Genomic DNA, 22575 nt, shown 5'->3' with positions numbered 1-22575 from the left:
AAACTGATGGCTCATTATTTGATCTGATTATAGTGACATGCTCTTTAATGGACTGTTTAATAAATTGTCATTTGTTCCGGTAAGCATTAAATGGTCTTTTTATATTAATTTCATTAAAATAATCAGGTTAAAAGCTCTGCATTAATGCAGCCACTGATGTTTGTTCTCAATTTTTAGAAACTGCTTGTTTATTCTTGTACATCATGTCTCAACACACACAGAGAGAGAGAGAGAGAGAGAGAGAGAGAGAGAGATTTGGGGTTTTCATGTTTTATGGGGACATTCCATAGACATTATATTTTTTATACTGTACAAACTGTATATTATATCCCCTAAACCTAAACTCTGCATTTTTAAATTGTCAAAAAACATAATTTAGTATGATTTATAAGCTGTTTTCCTCATGGGGCCTGAAAAATGTCCCCACAAGGACAAGGATTTTGGATATTGCCATCTTAACAGTTTACCAGGACCACACACTAACAAACAAACAAACAAAGGGTCCTTGAATCTGTCCCACAAAGCTGGAATTGAGCTGAGCAACATAATTTTACTACATGGATCTCTTCGAAAGACAAAACATGAGGAAGAAACTCATTTTGGAGGGAAAATGGTCTTATCATGAAAAAATCTCAACAAATGGGTTCATTTTCTTTATGCAAAATATAATTTAAAAAATAATCTTTTTGAATTAGGGGTGAAAAATAACCTGGACATTTCTTTATGACATTTACCCACTCATGTCAAGAGCTGCTACCTTCACCTCTGACCTCTGTGTTTTTCATTGCTACCGTAGGAGTTTGAGAATGCAGAGGGAGAGGAATACCCAGCGGACATGTCCACGCCGGCATCTCCTGCATCTCACACCGGTCCCGACGTCTACATCCTGCCTCTCACCGAGGTCTCGCTGCCCGTCGCCAAACAACCTGGCCGGTCAGGTGGGTCTTTGTCACACCGCATAGTTTGATTATTAAAAAGAAGCTTTTGATATGAGCAAGACCAGATGTGATAGCACTTAAGAAAGCCCAAAGCGGATTGGTCTTGTTGAGGATTTCCTCCCAGTCCTGAATCCGCTCTGACCCCGCTTATGCAACTCCCATACGGGTTTCACATTCTCTGGACTGGACCGAATTTTTATTTTTTTCCAGAGAATATTGTTAATGTGTTTGGTTTCACTTCCAACCCACAAGTTCTCCAGTGTAAAATCCAGAACAGACCAACGCCCTGCTGCTGCCTCCACTCTTCCCTTCTGGGATGGACACTGTCCCACAACCCTGCCTTGCTCTGGACCCTCAGAAGCCAGGCCAGCTGTGGCCATGCAAAATGAAAAATTAAACTATTAACCTTACAATTTATGAGTGTGAATTTGAATTGAATTGTCCTCACCCTACATGAAGCTGAATTGGAATTTGAATTGGAATGATGCGATGAGGAATTTACCAATTTAAGTTAATTTAATAAGAATGATGAAATATACTAATTATTTATATTCACTCTATGGTTCCATGAAGAACCTTTGACATCCATGGAACATTTCAAATGCACAAAAGGTTATTTATATAGGGAAAGGGTTCTTTAGATTTTTTAAATGTTTTTCAAACCATGAATAAATAAATGGTTCATAAATAGTTCTTCATAAATATATCATAAATATTTCTTCCATGGCATCGCTGCGATAACCCCTTTTTTGAAACCCTTATTTTTAAGAGTGTATGTCGCATTTCAAACACATATACAATACTGTTCAAAACACTGTGTTTAGACACTGAATTGGAATTTTTAAATCAAATAGTGCACAACTCTGAACAGTCTGAGCTTTGGTTCTCATATGGCCTTCAACAGTTTTCTTTCTTTTGTCTGTATCTCTGGACCGGAATCTATGGATTGACCCGAGACCACATGGCTGGCGGGAGCAAATACATTGAAGAGAGACAGACTGGAGTCAGTATTCTTTGATTTGCGTGCACTTCACTGGTGCAAATTCTCAGTATTAATTGCATTTCTGTCTTGTTTTTCAGTAAAAACATCCTTAAAGATTAAGACTTGTTTACATAGAATATTGTGTTAATTAAGTTTATTTTTCTTACCCCACTAGCAAATTGTTTTCAAATCCAAACAATTATTCACTCGAGCATTTTTTCATCTTTCTCTCCCTTATTCAGTCTTGACCAGCACAAACATCTGCCTGTTGCATAATGCCGCCTCAGCCAGCCTACATAAATGTGCCTTGGAATCTGAGGAATCTGAGAGAAGATGTGTACATTCCGATCCATCTGTCTCCCTCTTTCCCAACAACTCAATTTATTATAGTCTGACAGTGATGCTAACAGCTATGTGGTGCGATTAGTAAATGTCAGAGGTTAAGAGGTTGTGGTTATCCATATCTAGCTCACAGAACTCTCACACAACCCTCTGAATTGTATGCGCTAAGTGAATAATCGACGCAGTATTTTGCCATCTGACAGATAAAATGCTAATTCATCAAACTAAAAATCCCACTACGGTTTCTTTTATGGTATAGTCCACAGGGCCTGTAAGAATGTAATAAACAGCCTGGTTTCAGGCATGGCTGAGATGATGTCACTCCTTAAGGATGAGGTTGAGGTCAGATACAATCCTCCTGCCAGGAAGTGCAGGTCTCTGTCACTGTGACACAGATAGCATCTGTCTGTAATCAGACGTGTCTTTCTTCACATGAGAAGTCAGTTAGACTTGAAGAAGCTAATTGTAGTGTTTATCATCTGATTTGAGAGGTTTCAGCCAAACAGATCATGGATTGCACTCTGGTGTGCAGTATCCACCCCAACACAGCTGTGCTCGTAAACACACCCTCACACACACATCTACCTCCGAGCAAGGGAATGCTTTAAAAATCACATCATTTCATATATAACATGCGCACACACCCTCTTTATCACACTGATTTGCATTGCTAGGAAAATTAGACTAGAGGGACAAATAAAGCAAGACGTGCGTAGCAGCAGTAAACACATTTGATAATGTATGATAATTCTATTTGGTTAGAGTGGAATGATTTCTCACCATTATTTTCCCAACGACTGCATTTTCCAGCAGCCATCTGACCAGCGTGTCACTATCACTGACCAACACTGTGGTAATGAGCAAGCAGAGTAGTCATTCATGTATATTCATATACACAAATCGAGCAAATCCTGATACGTGATGTGATTTTTGTTGACATACTGTTGGCAGACCTCATTGTTTTCCTGTTCAGCTCTATTTTGTTCATATTTGGTCTTTTTGACTAAACTAAAGCTGTGTCCGAAACCGCTCCTTGTCTCCTATAGTGAACTATATCAGTTCACTGTATAGGATATCGGACATTTCATAGTTGTGTCCGAATTCTGAGTGTACGACTTCATTCCCTACATTCAATCACTCCTTTATGCCCACAATGCACTCTGATTTCAAGAATACATCCGATGTACACTCCCTGAAGCACTATTTCCCAAAATCCAACACGAGCTTAAAGATGATTCTTATTCCTGCTTTAACATTTTTTAAAGATTCATTTTTAATCTTATATTTATATTTTATTTCAGCTGCATTTCAATGACAAAAAAAGTATTGATTGTTTTCTTTCTTTCTTTCTTGTTGGCTTTGTGCTGCTAATGATGGATATACACATTGATGTGATTCATAAATTAATTTCACGTAATTGCAATCCATGCAATTTGTAACTACATCTTCAGTCTCTTCATAAATGCTGTATGGCTGTTTGCAACAGTTATTGTAATATAATATTTCGAATCCCGCACCCACATCAAACATTCTGATTTGTTTACCGGCCATTTGCTTTCCCAGACTTAGACTAGAAACCTCAGGAATAATAGCATTAGTGTTTCCATCCTCTCAGTGGTACCAAGCAGCACCGCCGGCATGACAAAGAGCCCAATTCTCCCCAGCGAGGGCTTTCTGAGGGGGCAGGCAGAATGAACGGCCTCTACAACACCACATGGGCGTAAAATATGGCTGCTGCATAAAAAGAGAACAGGGAGTGAGACAGTATGTCATGCACCCTTACAATAAACTGTCTGTGTGTTTGCACGATGAGATGAGAGAAAGAGAGAAAGGGACTGTTATGGCTTTTTGAGATGATAGAGATATACAAGGATCTGTCAGACGGGAGGTTGAACGATACAGAACATCACTGGTCAAATCTATCCCTACTGCGGCAGTCTTCATCCATTCCCTGCCATCTCTGACTTCTGCATTTCAGGAAAAATGTTTTTCAAGCAGTTTGATAGATCACGACGAGAACTCTTAAGACAGACTCTCGAATTTGATTTTGTGCCGTTTAACCTCACTCTCGCTGAGAAGATTGCTCACTGCCTTTTGGAGAGGATATTTGGAGGATGATTTTTTTTGCTGGAGGAAAATCTTGATGCGACTTCACGTAATGCACTTACAAAGCTGTTGTGCACTAAGGGTGTGTTATGTTGGAACAGTTGAAATATTGTTTAACTAATGATGCTAATTTCTCTTTATTCACAATGAGCTTTTTTTGTTGTTTTTTGCATTTTACGTAGGTTGAATTTTTTCTATTTTCTGTGTTTTATCGGTTTTGTTTTTATACATTTGCTTATTTGATGATGCAATGGATTTAATATGTATTAGATTAGGGGTCCAAATGCTTCTAATTTAATAAAAAATAAATCATCTCAAATTATATTGTCAACATATGATCATGCTGATGATCATCTTCTCCAGCAATAGAATAGAAGCAAGAACATCTGATCGTCTGTACAATAGAAGTATATTTAATTCGTGTTACGTCATTTTTTTTTTTTTTTTTTACTTTTCTTGATTTCATTAGCTTTTGAATGGCAGATTGTGCCACTGGTCCATGTTGCCAATTAATATCTTGCTCTGTCTCTGTCTGATAATCATCCTTTAGTCCAGCTCCTGAGATCCACAGATCTTGGCCGCCATAGTTTGCTTTATATAAAGGAGATTGGACATGGCTGGTTTGGCAAGGTAAGTCTAGTTGGTCTATTGTTTATTTTATATTTGTTTTTGAATGTCCACCTCGTAGACATGGATGCCCTCGTGTACTGCTACGGATCAAAGGTTTAGCTCGGTTTAGCTCTGTAGTTTAGACCCAAGGATGTAAAAATATGTTCCATGCTGCGTTACCTTTACCATGCCTCAGTAATTCTCAAGCTTTGATGTGGGACTCGTGTCTTGACTGTTCCCTGCAAGAATTTCTGTGTTGCAGTAAATTCCAGAAGCACTTTAATATTTCATAGGAATAATTTGTGCCTCTTTCATTCTCATTCTTTTGTCTTTCTCTCTACTTCTTTGTCTTTGTAACACACATACATAAACACACACACACACTACCCCAATTACCCCAACTTTCCATTGAATGGGTATGTCCATCTGTATGTATGTGTCTCTGTGGCTGCATGTTTACCAATGTTTCATCTGGTTTTGTGTTGTTTCGTCTTTCTGCATTTCCCTTTGAGCAACTTTTCGCATGATTCCTGGACTTGATTTAAATCTTTTTGGGTTTGTTTTTCTGTCTTCGATTTCCTTCCTTCCTTCCTTCCTATGTGCCCATTTCCTTCTTGTGCACATCTGTTTGTGTCTATCTGTGTCACCCTGTCCATAATTGTGTGTGTTGTCCATTTTCCCTCTGTTCATACCTGTATGTGTGTTTCTGTTGTCTTTCCCTTGTGTGTTTGTGTATATGTGTGTCTGTGGGGTGTTGTTCTCAGATATTGTTGGGGGAGGTTCACTCTGGTCTCAGCAGTACCCAGGCGGTGGTGAAGGAACTAAAGGCCAGTGCCAGTGTCCAGGACCAGATGCATTTCCTGGAAGAGGCTCGGCCATACCGGTAAACAAATCGTGCATTGCATGCATTTCATTTATATCTTTTATTTAATTTCTTTTGTAAGAATGAATAAGGAGATGTGTTAATTGTAGGTTTCAAACCCCTCCTAGGGTGATTGTCCTTCTAAAAATATACTGTATTATTATTATTATTATTTTATTTTTTTCTGTAGTAGAACCCAAAAGAACAATTTAGAAAAATGTCTCTGTTTGTTTCCTTTTTTTATTTCTCCATACAGTAAAAGTCAGTGGGGTCAGTGTTGTTTTGGAACCCTAAGTTGTTTTGGGTAAAATGTCTAGTAAAAAAATGAGTCTCAATTTACTCACCTTCATGCTGTTCAAAACCTGTATGACTTTCTTTCTTCAGGTCTCTTCAGCATCCGGCTTTAGTGCAATGCCTCGCTCAGTGCACAGAGGTCACACCCTACTTAGTGGTCATGGAGTTCTGCCCACTGGTTAGTCTAATAAGTCTGTTTTTCTGTTTTTATTTTATTTTATAAGTTTTGTGTTTTTCCTCTCTAAAACCTCTAACCTTATCTCATAAACACAATTCATACCTCAAATCAAGTGAATTTGAAGGGGAAGAAGTGTATTTTTGTAAGCAATGTTGAGGGTGACGCATTACAAGTAACGTGAGTTACATAATCAGATTACTTTTTTCAAGTAAAAAGTAAAGTAAAGCATTACTTTTTCAAATAAGTAACGCAAGTTACTGTGTTGAATTTTCGTTCATCTGGTGGATGATAAAACAGGTGATAAAAATCCCATAGTCCATATCTAGAGACCAGAATATCGTAGTCTTTATAGAATTGGGCTGGTAAGTAACCACATAGCACGATAGCAGCCACCTAGAACACTCTACCTAGAGCACTAGCTCGCAACCACATAGCAATGTGCTGAAACCCCTCTTAATACTATAGCAACCATATAGCAATGCCGTGGCAACCATGCACAACACCCTGTTGTGTTTTGCATGTAATTGTGCTTTATGTTATATGCAAGAGCCACACATGATAGTGTGCTACTTTATTTTATATCATTCTTCTCCTGGTATTGCTTAGCTAGGTCACATGTGCTACATCATTTAAAGGGATAGTTCACTTTGAAATTAATGTTTGGTATGTTTTAGCTTACCTCAAGGGCATCCAAGATGTAGGTGTCTTTTTTTCCACAGTAGTTTCAATTTTTATATTTTTAGGTCAAACCGTTCTTGTCTGTCAGTCATATAATGCAGGTCTATGGTCATTATCTCAAAACACAAGCACAGAGTCCAAATTAAAACAATTCCCCGTCGTCCAAATGAAACAATTCCCCATCGTAAGTACACATTGATGGCCTAAGACACGAAACGAGCGGTTTGTGTGAGAAAACGAACAGTATTTATATCGTTTTTGCCTCTTATACGCAGCCATGTCGAAGTGATCTGATCTGACGTGTACGCAGACTGGTGCATAGATATATACACTAGATGTCGCCTTAAAGACATTAGTTCCAATGAACTGCCGTAGACAAGGCGACATCTAGTGTATATATCTATGCACCAGTCTGCGCACACGTCAGATCAGATCACTCGGACATGGCTGTGTATAAGCGGTAAAAACGACATAAATACTGTTCGTTTTCTCACACAAACCGCTCGTTTCGTGTCTTAGGCCATCAATGTGTACTTACGATGGGGAATTGTTTCATTTGGACGACGGGGAATTGTTTTAATTTGGACTCTGTGCTTGTGTTTTGAGATAATGACCATAGACCTGCATTATATGACTGACAGACAAGAACGGTTTGACCTAAAAATATAAAAATTGAAACTACTGTGGAAAAAAAGACACCTACATCTTGGATGCCCTTGAGGTAAGCTAAAACATACCAAACATTAATTTCAAAGTGAACTATCCTTTTAAGTCAACAGATCAACTCTTAGCAACAACATCAAATGTTGCTGACCTAATAATGTCTTGTTATATAACTCCCCCCAGTGGATAGCTGAGGCAAATCAGTCTGACAGCACACTCTTTTGATGATTATGAATACTGATTTAAATTTACACCTTACCTTTGTATTTTAGCATTTGTTTTCCCATGATAACAGGGTGATGTTAAAGGTTACCTGCGCAGCTGCCGGGCAGCAGATTCCTTGACCCCTGACCCCTTACTGCTTCAGAGAATGGCATGTGAGATCACTTCAGGCCTGCTTCACCTTCACAAAAACAACTTCACCCATAGGTCAGCCAACATTTTTATACATAGTTTAATGTATAAAATTCTATTTTAATGTGCAAATTCTTGTTTAGAGTACCTTTGAATCCTTTAATTTTAGGTACTGTATAATAGTTATCATCACAACCTTTATTATCATTCTCAAAAAATAGACTATTGGGAGACTGCCATCAGATTTAAAGTATGAGTATGAAGCTAATGAGTGTGGATATCTGCTTTCCCTACTTCCTGTTTCATGGTTTCTCCCTGCAACAATCTCCTGGTGCTGCCTGAGTGTCTTTACTCCACTCCAGCATCAGTGATTTTGTTGCCGGGGGTCACCACACTTCTTCAAGCAACTTCAACATGTCATTGCCAAGATACTTTGAACAGGTTACTGAAGACAAGAGAATTATTTTTGGAAAGTAACATCACAATGCAAGTAAAATTTATTGCTATTTCTGGCACTGCATCTGTCCTACTTTGTAGATTTTGTGCATGGTTCCAATTGATTAAATAACATACAGTTATCTTTTGAGCTAGCTAGTGGGATGAAAACATTCAGGCCATGTTCTATTTCCAGAAGGTGCTTATCATATGTTTATTTATTTATTTATTTATGTTGCTCTGATTTTCTGCAGTGATCTGGCTTTAAGAAATTGCCTGCTAACATCAGACATAAATGTCAAGATTGGAGACTATGGACTATCGCACAACAAGTACAAGGTATGTACATTTAAATCTATACATTTTTTATCCATACAGTTTATATATATATAATATCTATAAACTCATAAACATGAGTTTTAGATTACATTCATTTACTTTTCAAAGTTAGTTTTGAGCTTTTTCACTCTTCATATCTGTTCATCCCCAGGACGACTACTTTGTGACATCAGACCAGACCTGGATTCCTTTACGCTGGATTGCCCCTGAACTGGTGGATGAGGTTCATGGTAACTTGCTGGTGGTGGACCAAACCAAGGAAAGCAACATCTGGTCTGTACCTTTACTCAATGCTACAACAAATAGCAAATTTTTTGCATCTGTGTTCAGGAAGTATAACATAAATATAATGTTGAATTTAGGCCTTTGTTTTGCAGTTAGGCTGTTTAGGAAGAGCGCACCACCTCTTAAATAACCTACATTGTTGTAGTGTCTATATGGCTAGATAGATAACAAGTCATTATTGATTGATGCATTAATTGCTATTAGTTACCAGAGTATGTTGTACTTTCTCTCTGTACATAGGTCACTTGGTGTAACCATCTGGGAGCTGTTTGAGTTGGGGAATCAGCCGTACCGCCATTATTCAGACCGACAGGTTCTCAGCTATGCTGTGAAGGACCAACAATTGAAGCTGCCCAAGCCACTTCTTAAGTATCCTCTTGCTGACCGCTGGTGGGTGTCTAATAAACTTTATGTTGCTCTTCTTACTCATTTCATTAACCATTAGAGTTAGAGCCCTGAATTTTCACTTCGCTAGAGCCTTTCAATTTTCGTCCTTGTCTTTTGGAGTCCTTGCCCTTAAATCTATTTTAATTCTCTCTTTTCAGATCAAATTCATGATCAAATTTCCTTCAAACACTGTGACACAATGTACTCTATATTTTAATAATTAATAATATAATTTTCCAGTTAAAATTTCTAAAAATTCTTCAAATAAAATGAATTTACTAGAGGACCAACACTGCATTAGATATTAAGACTTGTTTTTATAGATTGTATCTTGAATATAATAATAATAATAATAATAATAATATGTAAAATACATTTTGTCAGGTCAGATTTTTGTAAAAAAAAATAAAAAATACTGTAAAAAGAACTGAAAAAGTAGAATGTAAGAATGTTGTAACGTCTAAGTTATGTGGTTGTGTCCCCCTGTGATTCTCCTATGTATCTATTGGATTTTGGATTAAAGACTATTCTGATGGTATCTTCGCCTTCGTGCCCAAAAAATCTCCCAGCCGTTCTAAAAAATACAATTATATTTAATATGCAAACTATTAACAAATGTAATATCTTATGCGGTGTTGCTTCTCAAGTAAATGTATCTTGTTTTAATTTATTTTTACTGAAAAATAGATCAAAAGACCTAAAAGCTCATTAAGAAGTTATTCCTGCAGAGTATTTTTCGAAGTGTTTGCCTTAAAGGGATAGTTCACTTTGAAATTTATTTTTGGCATGTTTTAGCTTACCTCAAGGGCATCCAAGATGTAGGTGTCTTTTTTTCCGCAGTAGTTTCAATTTTGATATTTTTAGGTCAAACCGTTCTTGTCTGTCAGTCATATAATGCAGGTCGATGGTCACTGTCTCAAAGAGCATGCACTGAGTCCAAATTAAAACAATTCCCCGTCGTCCAAATTAAACAATTCCCCATCGTAAGTACACATTGATGGCCTAAGACACGAAACGAGCGGTTTGTGTGAGAAAACGAACAGTATTTATATCGTATATAATAGCCATGTCGAAGTGATCTGATCTGACGTGTACGCAGACTGGTGCATAGATATATACACACTAGATGTCGCCTTGTCTACGGCAGTTCATTGGAACGAATGTCTTTAAGGCGACATCTAGTGTATATATCTATGCACCAGTCTGCGTACACGTCAGATCAGATCACTTCGACATGGCTGTGTATAAGAGGTAAAAACTATATAAATTCTGTTCGTTTTCTCACACAAACCGCTCGTTTCGTGTCTTAGGCCATCAATTAGGGGTGACCCCGAATAGTCGAAGATTCGATGCTTCGATAGGAGGAGCCTGATTCGACTACCGATCTCACGGTCGAATCTTCGCAGAGGTGTTATGAAACGAGGATCATGCCACTTTGGCTATATGAGGGCGCTCAATGTCTGATTTCACATAGAACTAGCTTTTATGTCAATACGTTAATATTCAGCCTATTATGATAATGCTGTAGGCCTATATAAAAATGTGCAAAGAAAGGAGCTAATAAATATTTTTTGACGTGCGTGAATAAATCCAAACACCCCGTGACAGATTTAAGTTTCACTTTCAATCCGTGACCGACAGAGGAGCGTCTTCGCGGCAAGGATTTAAATCTTTAACAATGTCTGGGATAAGAAAATCTAAAGTGTGGATGTACACCATCAGAAAGGATATTCTCCAAGGCTGGATTTAGCATCAGGAAAATCTGAAAGTGATCGCACTTCTGCCGGCCAACGTTAACATGTTTCACGCATAGACTGGGTTTCGCGTTAGAATGTATTTTATCCGCGCGCACAATTTGAAAAGACTCCAACGGACAGACAGAGTGAAAGACTTTCAGGATTTGTTCTCTCGATCAGGTACAAGTGATTTCAAATCTTTTCAGCCGGTTCTAATTTTATTTTTGGATGCTGTGAACATTTTTAGCTAAAAAGACTGCCTCTCCAGTTTAACATTTATTGTTGTTTCTGCAGTTAAAAAGACAAAGTTGAAAATTCTTTCTACTATCGTTATTTTAATAATTTCTTTATTTTTATTTTATTTATTAATCTGTCAGGGTTATCTAATCTAACTATTTGTGGCTTGTGTTTTGAATATATGTTCCCCAGCACTTTAGGCATTTTGCACACATTTGCTCCTCATCCTGTGACTTGATTCTGATTTATTTCGTTTTGTATTTTTATTTATTAGAAAGGTATATTCTGTTCTAATTTAATTTAGTAAATTAATTGTTTATTTTTTCGGTGCATCGATGTTGTGCTGTAGGCTGGCCTGCTCGCACAGGTAATTTAGCCGATTTATTTGATTTGCATGTGAAATGCAAATCTGCAGTGTGGCCTTTCTGGAGTTATTTATTCTAAGTTATCTTAGAAGTTATCTAAGTTATTTCTTAGTTTTATTGATCAAAAATGTTTTTATACATTTTCTTCTATATCTTTGTGTGATTTTCTGTACATCGCGGCTTTGAAACGTTAAAGCCCCACCCCCATACACATGATTCGACTATTAGTCGACTATAGGCAAGACATGACGATTCTGATTCGACTATGAAAATCCATAGTCGGGGACAGCCCTACCATCAATGTGTACTTACGATGGGGAATTGTTTAATTTGGACGACGGGGAATTGTTTTAATTTGGACTCTGTGCATGCTCTTTGAGACAGTGACCATAGACCTGCATTATATGACTAACAGACAAGAACGGTTTGACCTAAAAATATCAAAATTGAAACTACTGTGGAAAAAAAGACACCTACATCTTGGATGCCCTTGAGGTAAGCTAAAACATACCAAAAATTAATTTCAAAGTGAACTATCCCTTTAAATGTGTTTGTGTTTCTGTTTTACCAGGTATGAAGTAATGCAGTTCTGTTGGCTTCAGCCTGACCAGAGACCCAATGCAGAAGAAGTTCATCTGCTGCTTAGTTATCTATGTGCCAAAGGAGCCAGTGAGGCAGAGGAAGACTTCGAGAGACGCTGGAACTCCATGAGACCAAACACAAGTCATGCTAATCTCCATGGAGCTGGTGCACTTGCAATCAACATGCCCCTCTCATCCACCACTTCATCATTCCCCCTACTGGAGCAGTTCCCCACTGGAGACGGCTACCATTCAGAATCTGGAGATGACATCCTAACAGTTACAGAAACCAGCCATGGCCTCAACTTTGAGTACAAGTGGGAGCAGGCACAGGCTGAACAGCACTACCATTCCTCATCCACTACAGGCACTTTGGGTCAAAGCAATCCCCATTGTCAGGAGGTCTACTACCCTCCAGGCGGAATAGTGGGGGGCTGTTCTGTTGAAGGACTCGCCCTAGGGGTTTCTCCTTCATATTATGAGCCCAAACCACTACATACCCCTGTCGTGGTACCAGTCCTGAGTGCCCATAGTCCAACAGTGAGTAATGAATACTATATCCGCATTGAGGAACCAATACAAAGCAATATTGATATGAACTTCACCATGTGTGCTTACAGTCCAGAGTTCGGGGGCAGCAATGGAAGCTTTCTAACAGGTAGTGGAGACTCTGGGGAGTGTATAATCTGTCCCCCTGAAGCTAAACCAGACATTTATTGGTCAGCAGATGTCCATAAAAGTAGTGCCTATGATTCTGATAACAGTCCTGCCATGTCTTTAACTATGGAGCCTCTTTTGGGACATGGTAGCCCCCTTAGGGCATGGGAGTCTGGTCACTATGTATCATACAAAGACAGGGATGGAGGTTACTACTATGAACCATCACCTCCTAAGGTCATGGAGCACTACCTGATACGAGACCCAACACAGCCTCCACACGAGAGCTGGGGGTCTCGAAGCCTGAGACAGGCACTTGGGGAACTGGAGGACCCTTTAGGCATCTCACCATCACTTGGAAGTCCTCCACAAGGCTATGCTGATCCTTACTTGGAGAACATCCAAGGCTCCATTATAGGAAAGAATGTTACAGGTGGATACTATGATATGATGGGTTCCTTGAGGAAAACTATGCCAGGTAGCCACTCAGTTTGTATTGACATGGCGTCAGGTGGTGCTATATTTGTAGGACGAGATGACAGCGACTCTGATGAAGAGGAAGACATTTTTGTGGAGAGACGAGGAAGAAGCTGGTCCACCGGCAATCCAGCTAATAAAAACACAATGACTTTGCATCAGAGGCAGGGGTCTTGTCTCCAGGATTCATATGCAGACTTCCACTACACTATGCCAATGACAGACATTGAGGATACCTGGCCAGAAGAGCAGACCCTGCCGTACCATATGGCTAAACCTGTTGACTACTTAGAGACAACGGTCAAAAGCAACACTTGCTTGGTGCATGGAAGACACATAACTTCAAACCCTTCACCCGAGTGCAACTCGTATATCCATATGTGTCATGAACCCAGAGAGGCTGAAGTATATCCTGTACCATGTTGTCAAGCTTTGAGCAGTTCACATTTTGTAGACCCTCTTACAGGAACACTTGTGAGGAACTGCTTCATGATCGACTGTATTCCAGGGAAAACCATGACATTGCCCTCAAAAAACCAACATCTAGGCCAAGCACCTTTATCTGCTGGACATATAGTCTCCAAAATAGAGTCATCAAGGGAAGGAGCCAAAGAGTTTGACATTTCTGAGCAATATGTGGATATTGCGGCAGTGGAAACCAACTTAAAACAACAAAAAGCTTTGCATCAAGATGCATCTCCAGCAGATCCTAAAACTGAAATTACTGCCATCCCTTCACAGTTGAAAAATTCACTATCAGAGTTACCCAAATCAGAGCCAGAGTCAGAGTTGAGTAAGACAGCGGACAGCGGTGTGGACCGTGGAAGCTCTAGTATCAGCCTGGTAGAGATTGATGACTGCAGTGATGATGACATCACTGATGTAACCTCAGGTATTTTTTGTGAATTCACAGTAGAAGCAGAAAATGTTGACTACGCCAATCCAACATTCAAGTCATTACAAAAGCAGGTTGGTACCCCTGATTCCATGGACTCCATTGACATACCATCTACAGCATGTTCTAGTGAGACACTCAGCCCTGCCTCCATCCACCCATCAAGCTCTCCCAAGACTGTGGACAGTGGTTATGACACTGAAAACAATGAATCTCCAGAGTTTGTCCTAAAAGAACCCCATGAGCTCCAAGATTCCAAGGCTTTTATCCAACCAGTGGGAAAGGTAACAGCTGGGACTAACTTTGTCAGCGAAGAACAAGAGATTAAAAGGGCAGAGGATGAGAAGCTAGAGGGAAATGTTGAGACTGTTATGGCCTTTACAACATCTGAGAGCAATGATGGAGAGCTGAAAGCACTGAGTGATAAAACTCCATACAGAGATTCTGCCTACTTTTCTGACTATGATGCCGGGAAAGATAAAGAAAGCGAAGAGGACATCAATGAACTTGATGATCAGAATGATGGACTGGAGGAAATTATAGATAAAGAGGAGCTACTTCCTCCACAGAAGGAGACAGGGGGAGAGGAATATTGTATGCCATCTACAAGGGGCCATGAAAATACTCCAGAAAAGTCTGATGATTCCACCTCAAACATTCCATCTAAGATAGATGAAGGTGTGTCTGCTTGCGACACAATCTGTAGTGTGTCTCTCTCACCTCCTGGTAATGAAGTGTCTGCCATAAAAGATCATTTTGATGATGAAAATCTTGGTATAGATTCAGATCTTTCTGCAGAACTTGCACCACCAAAATCTGAAGTATCTGATTCAAATACTTTTCTTGGTCCTGATGTAAAGCAAGAGGACTCTTTCACACAAGTTGGCACTGAAGATAGTCTGACTCTTGACCAAGTAACTTCTGAAGGCGACGTTGTAAACACCAAAATTGAGTCCATTTCAGAGGTCCTCGTTGATGAGAATGAAGCGGCCATATTCAAAGATGTGGGCTATACTATTTTGTCTGAAGAGGAATTAGAAGGAATTCCTCAGAAGGAAACAGCAGAAAGGAACAGTTTCTCTACACATGAGGGTTTGGAATCCAGGAGGAAGGACTGTGAAGAAGGAGGACGTAAAAGAACCTCCATACGTTCTGGTTCTCCTCCCCCTCCATTAGAAGGACAGGTATCTCCCACAGATGGAGAGGAGGCAGATGAGGAAGATGGTGACTCTGAAGACAGCGATGAATCCGATGAGGAGCTGCGCACATACAGCATCCAGGAGCAGAGCGAAGAAAGCGAGGATGAGATCTTGACCGTTCCTATTATTGTGAGTGATTGCAGTGATGCACACAAACTCAGAAGTCTACTTAAGATGCCAGTGGTGCTCAGTGATTCACAGTCTGATGAAATGGAAAGCAAAAAGAAGGTGGTGTCATTCTTCGATGATGTCACCGTCTTTCTGTTTGACCAGGTTTGTACTGTCCAGATATTTCAGGACGGTTTTTGATGATATATTAAATCACATTTGAGTACTTTTGAAGTTTAATCATAACATGTCAATGCCTCCAGGAAAGTCCAACCAGAGAGTTGGCAGATCACAGTTTTCCCTTGAGTGGAGAGACAAGCAAATCGAGTGCAAAGAGTAAAGTGCAAAACCAACAGGAAAAAGTCAATGCCTCCGATGACTCTTCTGATGGAAACATATCAGAAGAGAGTAAGCTTCTTCTTTTTTTTGCTGCACAAAAGATTTAAGTATCTATCACACTATCTATTTACCATCCTTCTTTGTCTATGATCCTAGGTGCAGGGTTTGAATGGGAAGATGATTTCCCATTGTTGCCCCTTCCCACATCTTCCGAGGTGTCTCCGGACATCACTGCAAAGCCGAGCCTACCGACCGGCATCACTAAACCTGTTGCACAAGTCTCTCGTTTTACCATTTCTCCATCCAATGTGTCACGTTTCTCCATTACACATGTCTCAGATTCAGATATGGATTCTGCATGAGGTGAGACAGCACGTTTGAAGCAGTGTTTTTATCATTAACGGAAGCTAAAACATTAAAACATTTGTATATACAATATACAATTAAAGGGGTCCTATGCTTTTTCACTTTTTCAACTTTAGTTTGTGTATAATGTTACTGTTTGAACATAAAAAAAGATCTGCAAGGTTACAAAGCTCAAAGTCCACTCCAAAGGGAGATATTCTCTTCAACAGAAAACTCTTTTCAAGAACCACAACAAACGGCTCGTTGGGACTTCAACATACTTTTTCCGGATCTCGAGTCTCCGAGTCTCAATGTCACTCATTTAAATAATCCCCGCCCACGGAATAATGCAAAAAAGGGGGAAAGGCATGGTTGAACTATGCTAGAGAAGACGAAGAAGACCACCTGCTTTAGTAGCGTATTGTTGCCATGTTGAAGAGATGCTGTTTTTTTCCCACTCCAGTTCCAAAACCCCTTTGTTTGGCCTTCCTAAGGTGGATGAATTTAGAAAAAACTAAAATTAATTTTTAACACTGTTCCTGAACATTATAACCCCAACGTTTATCGCTGTGCTTCACATTTTACGGAGGACAGCTTCCAGAACCTAAGAGAGTACAATGGCTGCTACTCACAAAAACTTCTCCTGAAAGACTGAACAGCTCAAACTTCACCGGGACAAGCAGTTGTTTATGGATCACAATGTATGATTTATTATTTGTAGCTCCGCTAGCCTGCTAGCTAACATTACAATGTTGATGAAGTGTTTAGTTACGGGGCTCTTGCTTTTGTAAGACTGTTCACTGATCTTTAGGAACCTACCACTCTGAAACGTCCTGTAAAATCCGTGCTTGCAAAGATTCTGTGCAATCTTTCTGTTCGTAAACATTCTCAGGGTCTGAATCAGCCTGAAATTGGTATGGCAAAATTGACGGCATTGTTAATATTTACACCTGAGCAGATGAAACTCACGGTTATAGTAAGGGGAGTGACATTTCCGGAAAACGCGCTCTAAGTGGTTCGCCAATCACAACAGAATGGGCCATCTAATCAAATCAGAGCACATTTCGTATCTTGTAAGGAGGGGCTTCATCGAAACAGGAAGTAAACAGTGCATTGAGACTGACTAGGAAGAGAAAAGCTGCAATGTGAAAAATAATGAATTTTTTGAACAGTCAAGCATGAAACCCTATTCTAGTACACACCAAAAAGAAAATCAAGACTTTGTGAAAGGAGATAATTGGACCCCTTAAACCGTATATATTATTATTATTACTATTATTATTAAAATAATAAATTGGAAACTATATTAACATGTTTAAGTACATAAAGTTTAGATTTTTTAAGTTTGAATATGTTTCAGATATTTTGTCTTTGAACAGATTTATTCTAGAGTAAAATCTTTTTTTATTCTCCAAAAGCTTTAGACATTTATTATGCGATAATATGTGATAAATTAATTAAATATAAAGCTAATGTACAGTTGTGTTTTTCCTCTATTTTAAAGGTAGCAGTGAAGATGGAGAAAGAGAGTGAATCATCATACTAATGCCAACAGTGAGCTGCAATGACAGACCCCTCAGTAAGAAGAAGGTTTGGATCTCTTTGGAAACCGTTTTTGGATTTCCTCAAAGACAGTGCCACTTAATGTCAGCAAACACTTCAGAGCAGCCCTTTTAAAAAGGGCCCAGAAGAAAAAAACATGTGGAAATGACTAAACATATTAACAAACACAAACTAAAATTTAGCATATTATAAATGAAAGAGAATTTGGATGGATCTGCTTTGTTCATATGGATCTACTGAAAACTGACTGTGACTGTTTACAACATCATATACTGTATTTTTGGAAAGTGTTTGAAAAGACGCTAAAGGTATCACTGCATCAAAAATTGAAAGAGACCATCTTAGCGAAATGTAACAAAACTAAACCGAACTGATTTTTACTGTGAAACACCAATGCAGTGTTGTTTGTAAAGGAGGAGTTTAAAAAGGAGAGGGTACTTAAGTGTTTTCATGACTAAAATGAAGTTCACGACACACAGCTGCCTTGTGTATGTCACCTGCCTGAGAGTAGCATTGTGTTATGGTGACATGGCATTCTGAAACTACTTTTATGATTTTATTAATAATCACACGTTATTATCAAATCTCTTTCTTCATAATTTGCTTAGTGTTTTAGATCATGTTTGTTATTTATTTACTTATTACTCAGTGCTTCTAATTAAATGAATTCCCAGCAAGCAATTTTGCGTTTAAAAGACGTCTAATAGCCATCCAAACACAGACCTGACGTTTAGGCTAAAACAAGGCAAAATTTGGCCGGTCAGTGAAAATTTTATAGACGTCTAACCATAGCCCAAGAATAGAATCGCAGGCTACGCATAGAACATGTCAAAGAAATGAAACCAAACACCTTGTAATCACTGTTGACTTTGCTTACATGATGGAATATCATACATCTCGCAAGTTATTTTAGCAAAAACGACATGTAACCAAATTCAAGGTTATTTTGGCTAAAAGTGGGTCCGGACTATAGCCGGACTATATCGGGTCTATAGTTAATCTAGACGGTGAAATGACAGCTATTGCTTGCTGGGTTTGCACATGAGGCAAATTACTTTGATATTTTTTGCTGTTCATAGCAGAAATCTTGTTACAATGAGTTTGACTTTGAATATCTGCAGCTAAATCCATGAAATAATATATACAATTGAAATGATTACCTTTTTAAAGTATTGAGTTTTAAGAGTAGGCAAGTAGAAAATCTTCATAATACTCAAAAATAAATATCAAACAATATATAATTGACAACATATTATGTAATGGGGGATTTCAATGGTCTGACATGTATTTAATGATGTATTTAGAGTGACTACTGGTGAAGAGGGACACTTAAGCTAAATCATCATCATTAACATTAATGTAGCCATTTGAATCATATTATTAAAAAAAACAAAACAAAGGTGATTACAAATGACCAGAAAGTGTTGCACTTTACCTGTATTCACCCTGTTAAAATGATGCTGTACATGCCTTCTATCTTTTGAGGATTGAAGCCGGGTTGTATTACGATCAGGGTGTTAATAATATACATAAAGAGTGTTATTTATTAGCCAACACATGTTTTATATTTCCTTGAACTTTGAAGAACAGATAAATGCTTTTTAGCATTGCAAGCTGCAACGCTTAACAGAATGTCATGCTGAACTAGGTGTTGGACTTTATAAATTGACCAATAGGAACAATTTACACTGCTGAACAAAATGGACATGATTTTGTGACTTTTTTTCACATATGGTTGGGAAACAACACATCGGACGTGATCAAGGAGGACGAGCCTGCAGATGTGACTGAGAACAGTGTACAGCGCGGAGGGATTCGATGCTACCTGCACACTTCTGTGCGTTAAATCTCCATACGCTACTCTCGATATGTTCTGTTTGTTTGCCCGTGAAGGCATTTATTCTATGTAACCGTCTAGCTTAGATTGAACTAGACAACAGTATGTACTATTTTTGTATTTGATTCAACAATTTTAAACTACTGAAAGATCAAATGGGAACTCAGGAGGTAAAGGAAAAGTGTTTTCTGCCAAAGAAATGTATCACGTGATATGGCACACGCCGGATTGGTGTCCCTGTTATTCTGATCTAGAGCGGCAGATTCACTGATTTTTTTTCCCTGAGAAAATTTGCCTGTACAATGGTTTTGAATTGCAGTACAATGTTAAGCGAGAGTGGTTGTAAGTCTGTTCCTCAAATGTGTCAAACTTAGTGAAAAAAATAAAACTATTCTGTTTGACGGTTCTCTCTTGCAGTTTTTTATTTTCTTAATATATACACTTTTAGAAGAAAAGGTTTAATATAGAACCTTTTAGGGGTTCTCGTCATGTCATCGCTTTATGTATTTAGTTTTAATTTATGAATTTTCTTTTAATTCATATTTTCTTTTGATTAAATTTGCCTATACCGGATGTGAGCGTTGCGGATTGTATATCAAAAATACCTGTAATGAGCAAATCAGCTGTTTAAATAGGACACGTCAAAGCGAACATTTACTCTTCCATTTTTCCTCTTGACAAATGTATTGATGTATTTTTAATAAATGTATTGATTGTATTTCACAAAATGTACTGTCACAGTGAGGCGCTGTGACTAGAGACTCTAATTTTGTAAAAGGACTCTTATTATGACACTAGACTGAGAAAATTCATGCATACATACACTTTTCATACTAACATCATAACACATCTGTTTTGCGCAAATTTTAACACCAGTTAACGCAGATACTGTATGTGTGTGTCACTGATTGTGTGTTGTTCCTGTCCTCACCATGCCCTTTTTCTTTAGTTTAACATTTACTGAGTCATTCATTTCACTATGTTGATTTATGTATTGTAACTCAAACAAGACCGGTAAACCATGTTAAATGTTTATTGTTTTCAATTAACCTCTTGCATAATATAAATGGTCATACTTACATACTAGAACACGTTCCCATACCAAACAGACACAACCCGTCACAGGAACTGCCATCATTTTTGAATATCTCTTAATTGTTCTCATGTGTGAGGGGGTGATTGGTGTTCTGTTTGATTCTTCGTTAATCTTTGTTAAACATTAATAATTAATTGAGTTTGTTTTGTTTCCTACGTTTATATATTTTTGTATTATTCTAACAGTTTATCTCTTTGTTGTTTTTAAAAATGTAGCGATTCTTTTCTAAATGTATTGATTGATTATATGTATTGATGCGTTTTGAATAAATGTATCAATTGTTTTTGAATAAATGTATAAATGTGTTTTGAAAAAATTTAGCGATTCTTTTAGAAAATGTTCTTTTTCCAAAAGAATCGCTACTTTTCCAAAAAGAATTGCTACATTTATTAAAAATGCATTTATACATTTATTCAAAATGCATCAATACAGACAATCAATACAATCACTACACTTTCAAAGAGAATCGCTACTTTTTCGAAAAGAATCGCTACATTTTTCAAAAAGAATTGCTTAATTTTTCGAAAAGAATCGCTTCAGTTTTCAAAAAAAAATCGCTACCTTTTTTTCCAAAAAAGAATCGCTACTTTTCCCCGAAAAGAATCGCTACTTTTTCGAAAAGAATCGCTACTTTTCCCCGAAAAGAATCGCTACTTTTTCGAAAAGAATCGCTACTTCTTCCCAAAAGAATCGCTACTTTTTCAAAAAGAATCGCTACATTTTTCGGAAATAATTGCTACTCTTTCAAAATCGCTACATTTTCAAAAGGAATAGCTACTTTAAAAAAAAAGAATCGCTACTTTAAAAAAAATGAAATCAATACAATCACTAGACTTTTGAAAAGAATTGCTACATTTTCTAAAAGAATCGCTATTTTTTCAAAAAGAATTGCTACATTTATTCAAAATGCATCAATCCATATAATCAATACAATCACTACACTTTAAAAAAAACTACTTTTTTGTAAAGAATCGCTACTTTAAAAAAAAAGAATTGCTATATTTTCAAAAAGAATCGCTACTTTTTCAAAATCGCTACATTTTCGAAAGGAATAGCTACTTTTTCTAAAAGAACCTCTACCTTTTCCATACAATCAATCAATACAATCACTACACTTTCGAAAAGAATCGCTTTTTTTTTTTTTTTTTTTTTCGCAACATTTTTCGAAAAGAATCGGTACTTTTTCCGAAAAAGAATCGCTACTTTTTCGAAAAGAATCACTACATTTATTCAAAATACATTTATACATTTATTTAAAATGCATCAATACATACAATCAATCAATGCAACCACTACATTTTTAAAAAGAACTGTTTTAACTAACTGCTTCAAAATTCACATTTTCACTATGGGTGAGTGTAATTTATGTTGTAGAACAAAACGTCAAAGTATCGTCAAGATTTGACAAGATTTCATCACAACAGAAAGTTGTGAATAATACCTTTATTAAAGTAAAAACTATAAAGAAAAATAATGCATTTAGACCAATATAATACTGCTAAGTGGTTTCGTGAAGTCTGTATGATGTCCTGTTCCCTTGATATGGCTTGGGTCCTTAAGAACTGCATAACAAGACTCATTAACCAGAGTGAAATTTTGTTCTGTTTCCTTTGCTATGCATGAAGGGTCTTTCTTTTCCAACTTGAGCTGTTGCAGGGCATGACGAGTTTACTATAATAAACGATTGT

The 22575-nt window shown here is 37.8% G+C and overlaps 1 protein-coding gene across 5 annotated transcripts in view; it reads left to right on the top strand.

Annotated features, from left to right (window-relative positions):
* Window positions 1-20197, top strand: part of aatkb (apoptosis-associated tyrosine kinase b) — a 52966-nt gene extending 32769 nt beyond the window's left edge. For 2 of the 5 annotated variants that reach the window (XM_082151607.1, XM_082151608.1), the window contains 12 exons: window positions 797-938; window positions 4919-4998; window positions 5742-5860; window positions 6224-6311; window positions 7948-8081; window positions 8696-8780; window positions 8932-9053; window positions 9306-9455; window positions 12362-15872; window positions 15971-16115; window positions 16203-16409; window positions 17896-20197. In XM_082151607.1, coding sequence (XP_082007733.1) covers window positions 797-938; window positions 4919-4998; window positions 5742-5860; window positions 6224-6311; window positions 7948-8081; window positions 8696-8780; window positions 8932-9053; window positions 9306-9455; window positions 12362-15872; window positions 15971-16115; window positions 16203-16408 — 4782 coding nt within the window. In that variant the 3' untranslated portion in view covers window position 16409; window positions 17896-20197. Of the gene's footprint in view, window positions 1-796; window positions 5861-6223; window positions 6312-7947; window positions 8082-8695; window positions 8781-8931; window positions 9054-9305; window positions 9456-12361; window positions 15873-15970; window positions 16116-16202; window positions 16410-17895 lie in introns of those variants that run through there. The other 3 variants (XM_082151610.1, XM_082151609.1, XM_082151611.1) reach the window with 3 other exon arrangements.
* The last annotated feature ends 2378 nt before the right edge of the window (window positions 20198-22575 follow it).

This window comes from Leuciscus leuciscus (genome assembly GCF_965113295.1).
Source record: "Leuciscus leuciscus genome assembly, chromosome: 21".
NCBI classification, from domain to species: domain Eukaryota; kingdom Metazoa; phylum Chordata; class Actinopteri; order Cypriniformes; family Leuciscidae; genus Leuciscus; species Leuciscus leuciscus.
Note: the sequence above shows the minus strand (reverse complement) of the source record. Positions and strands in the feature narration are given on the sequence as shown.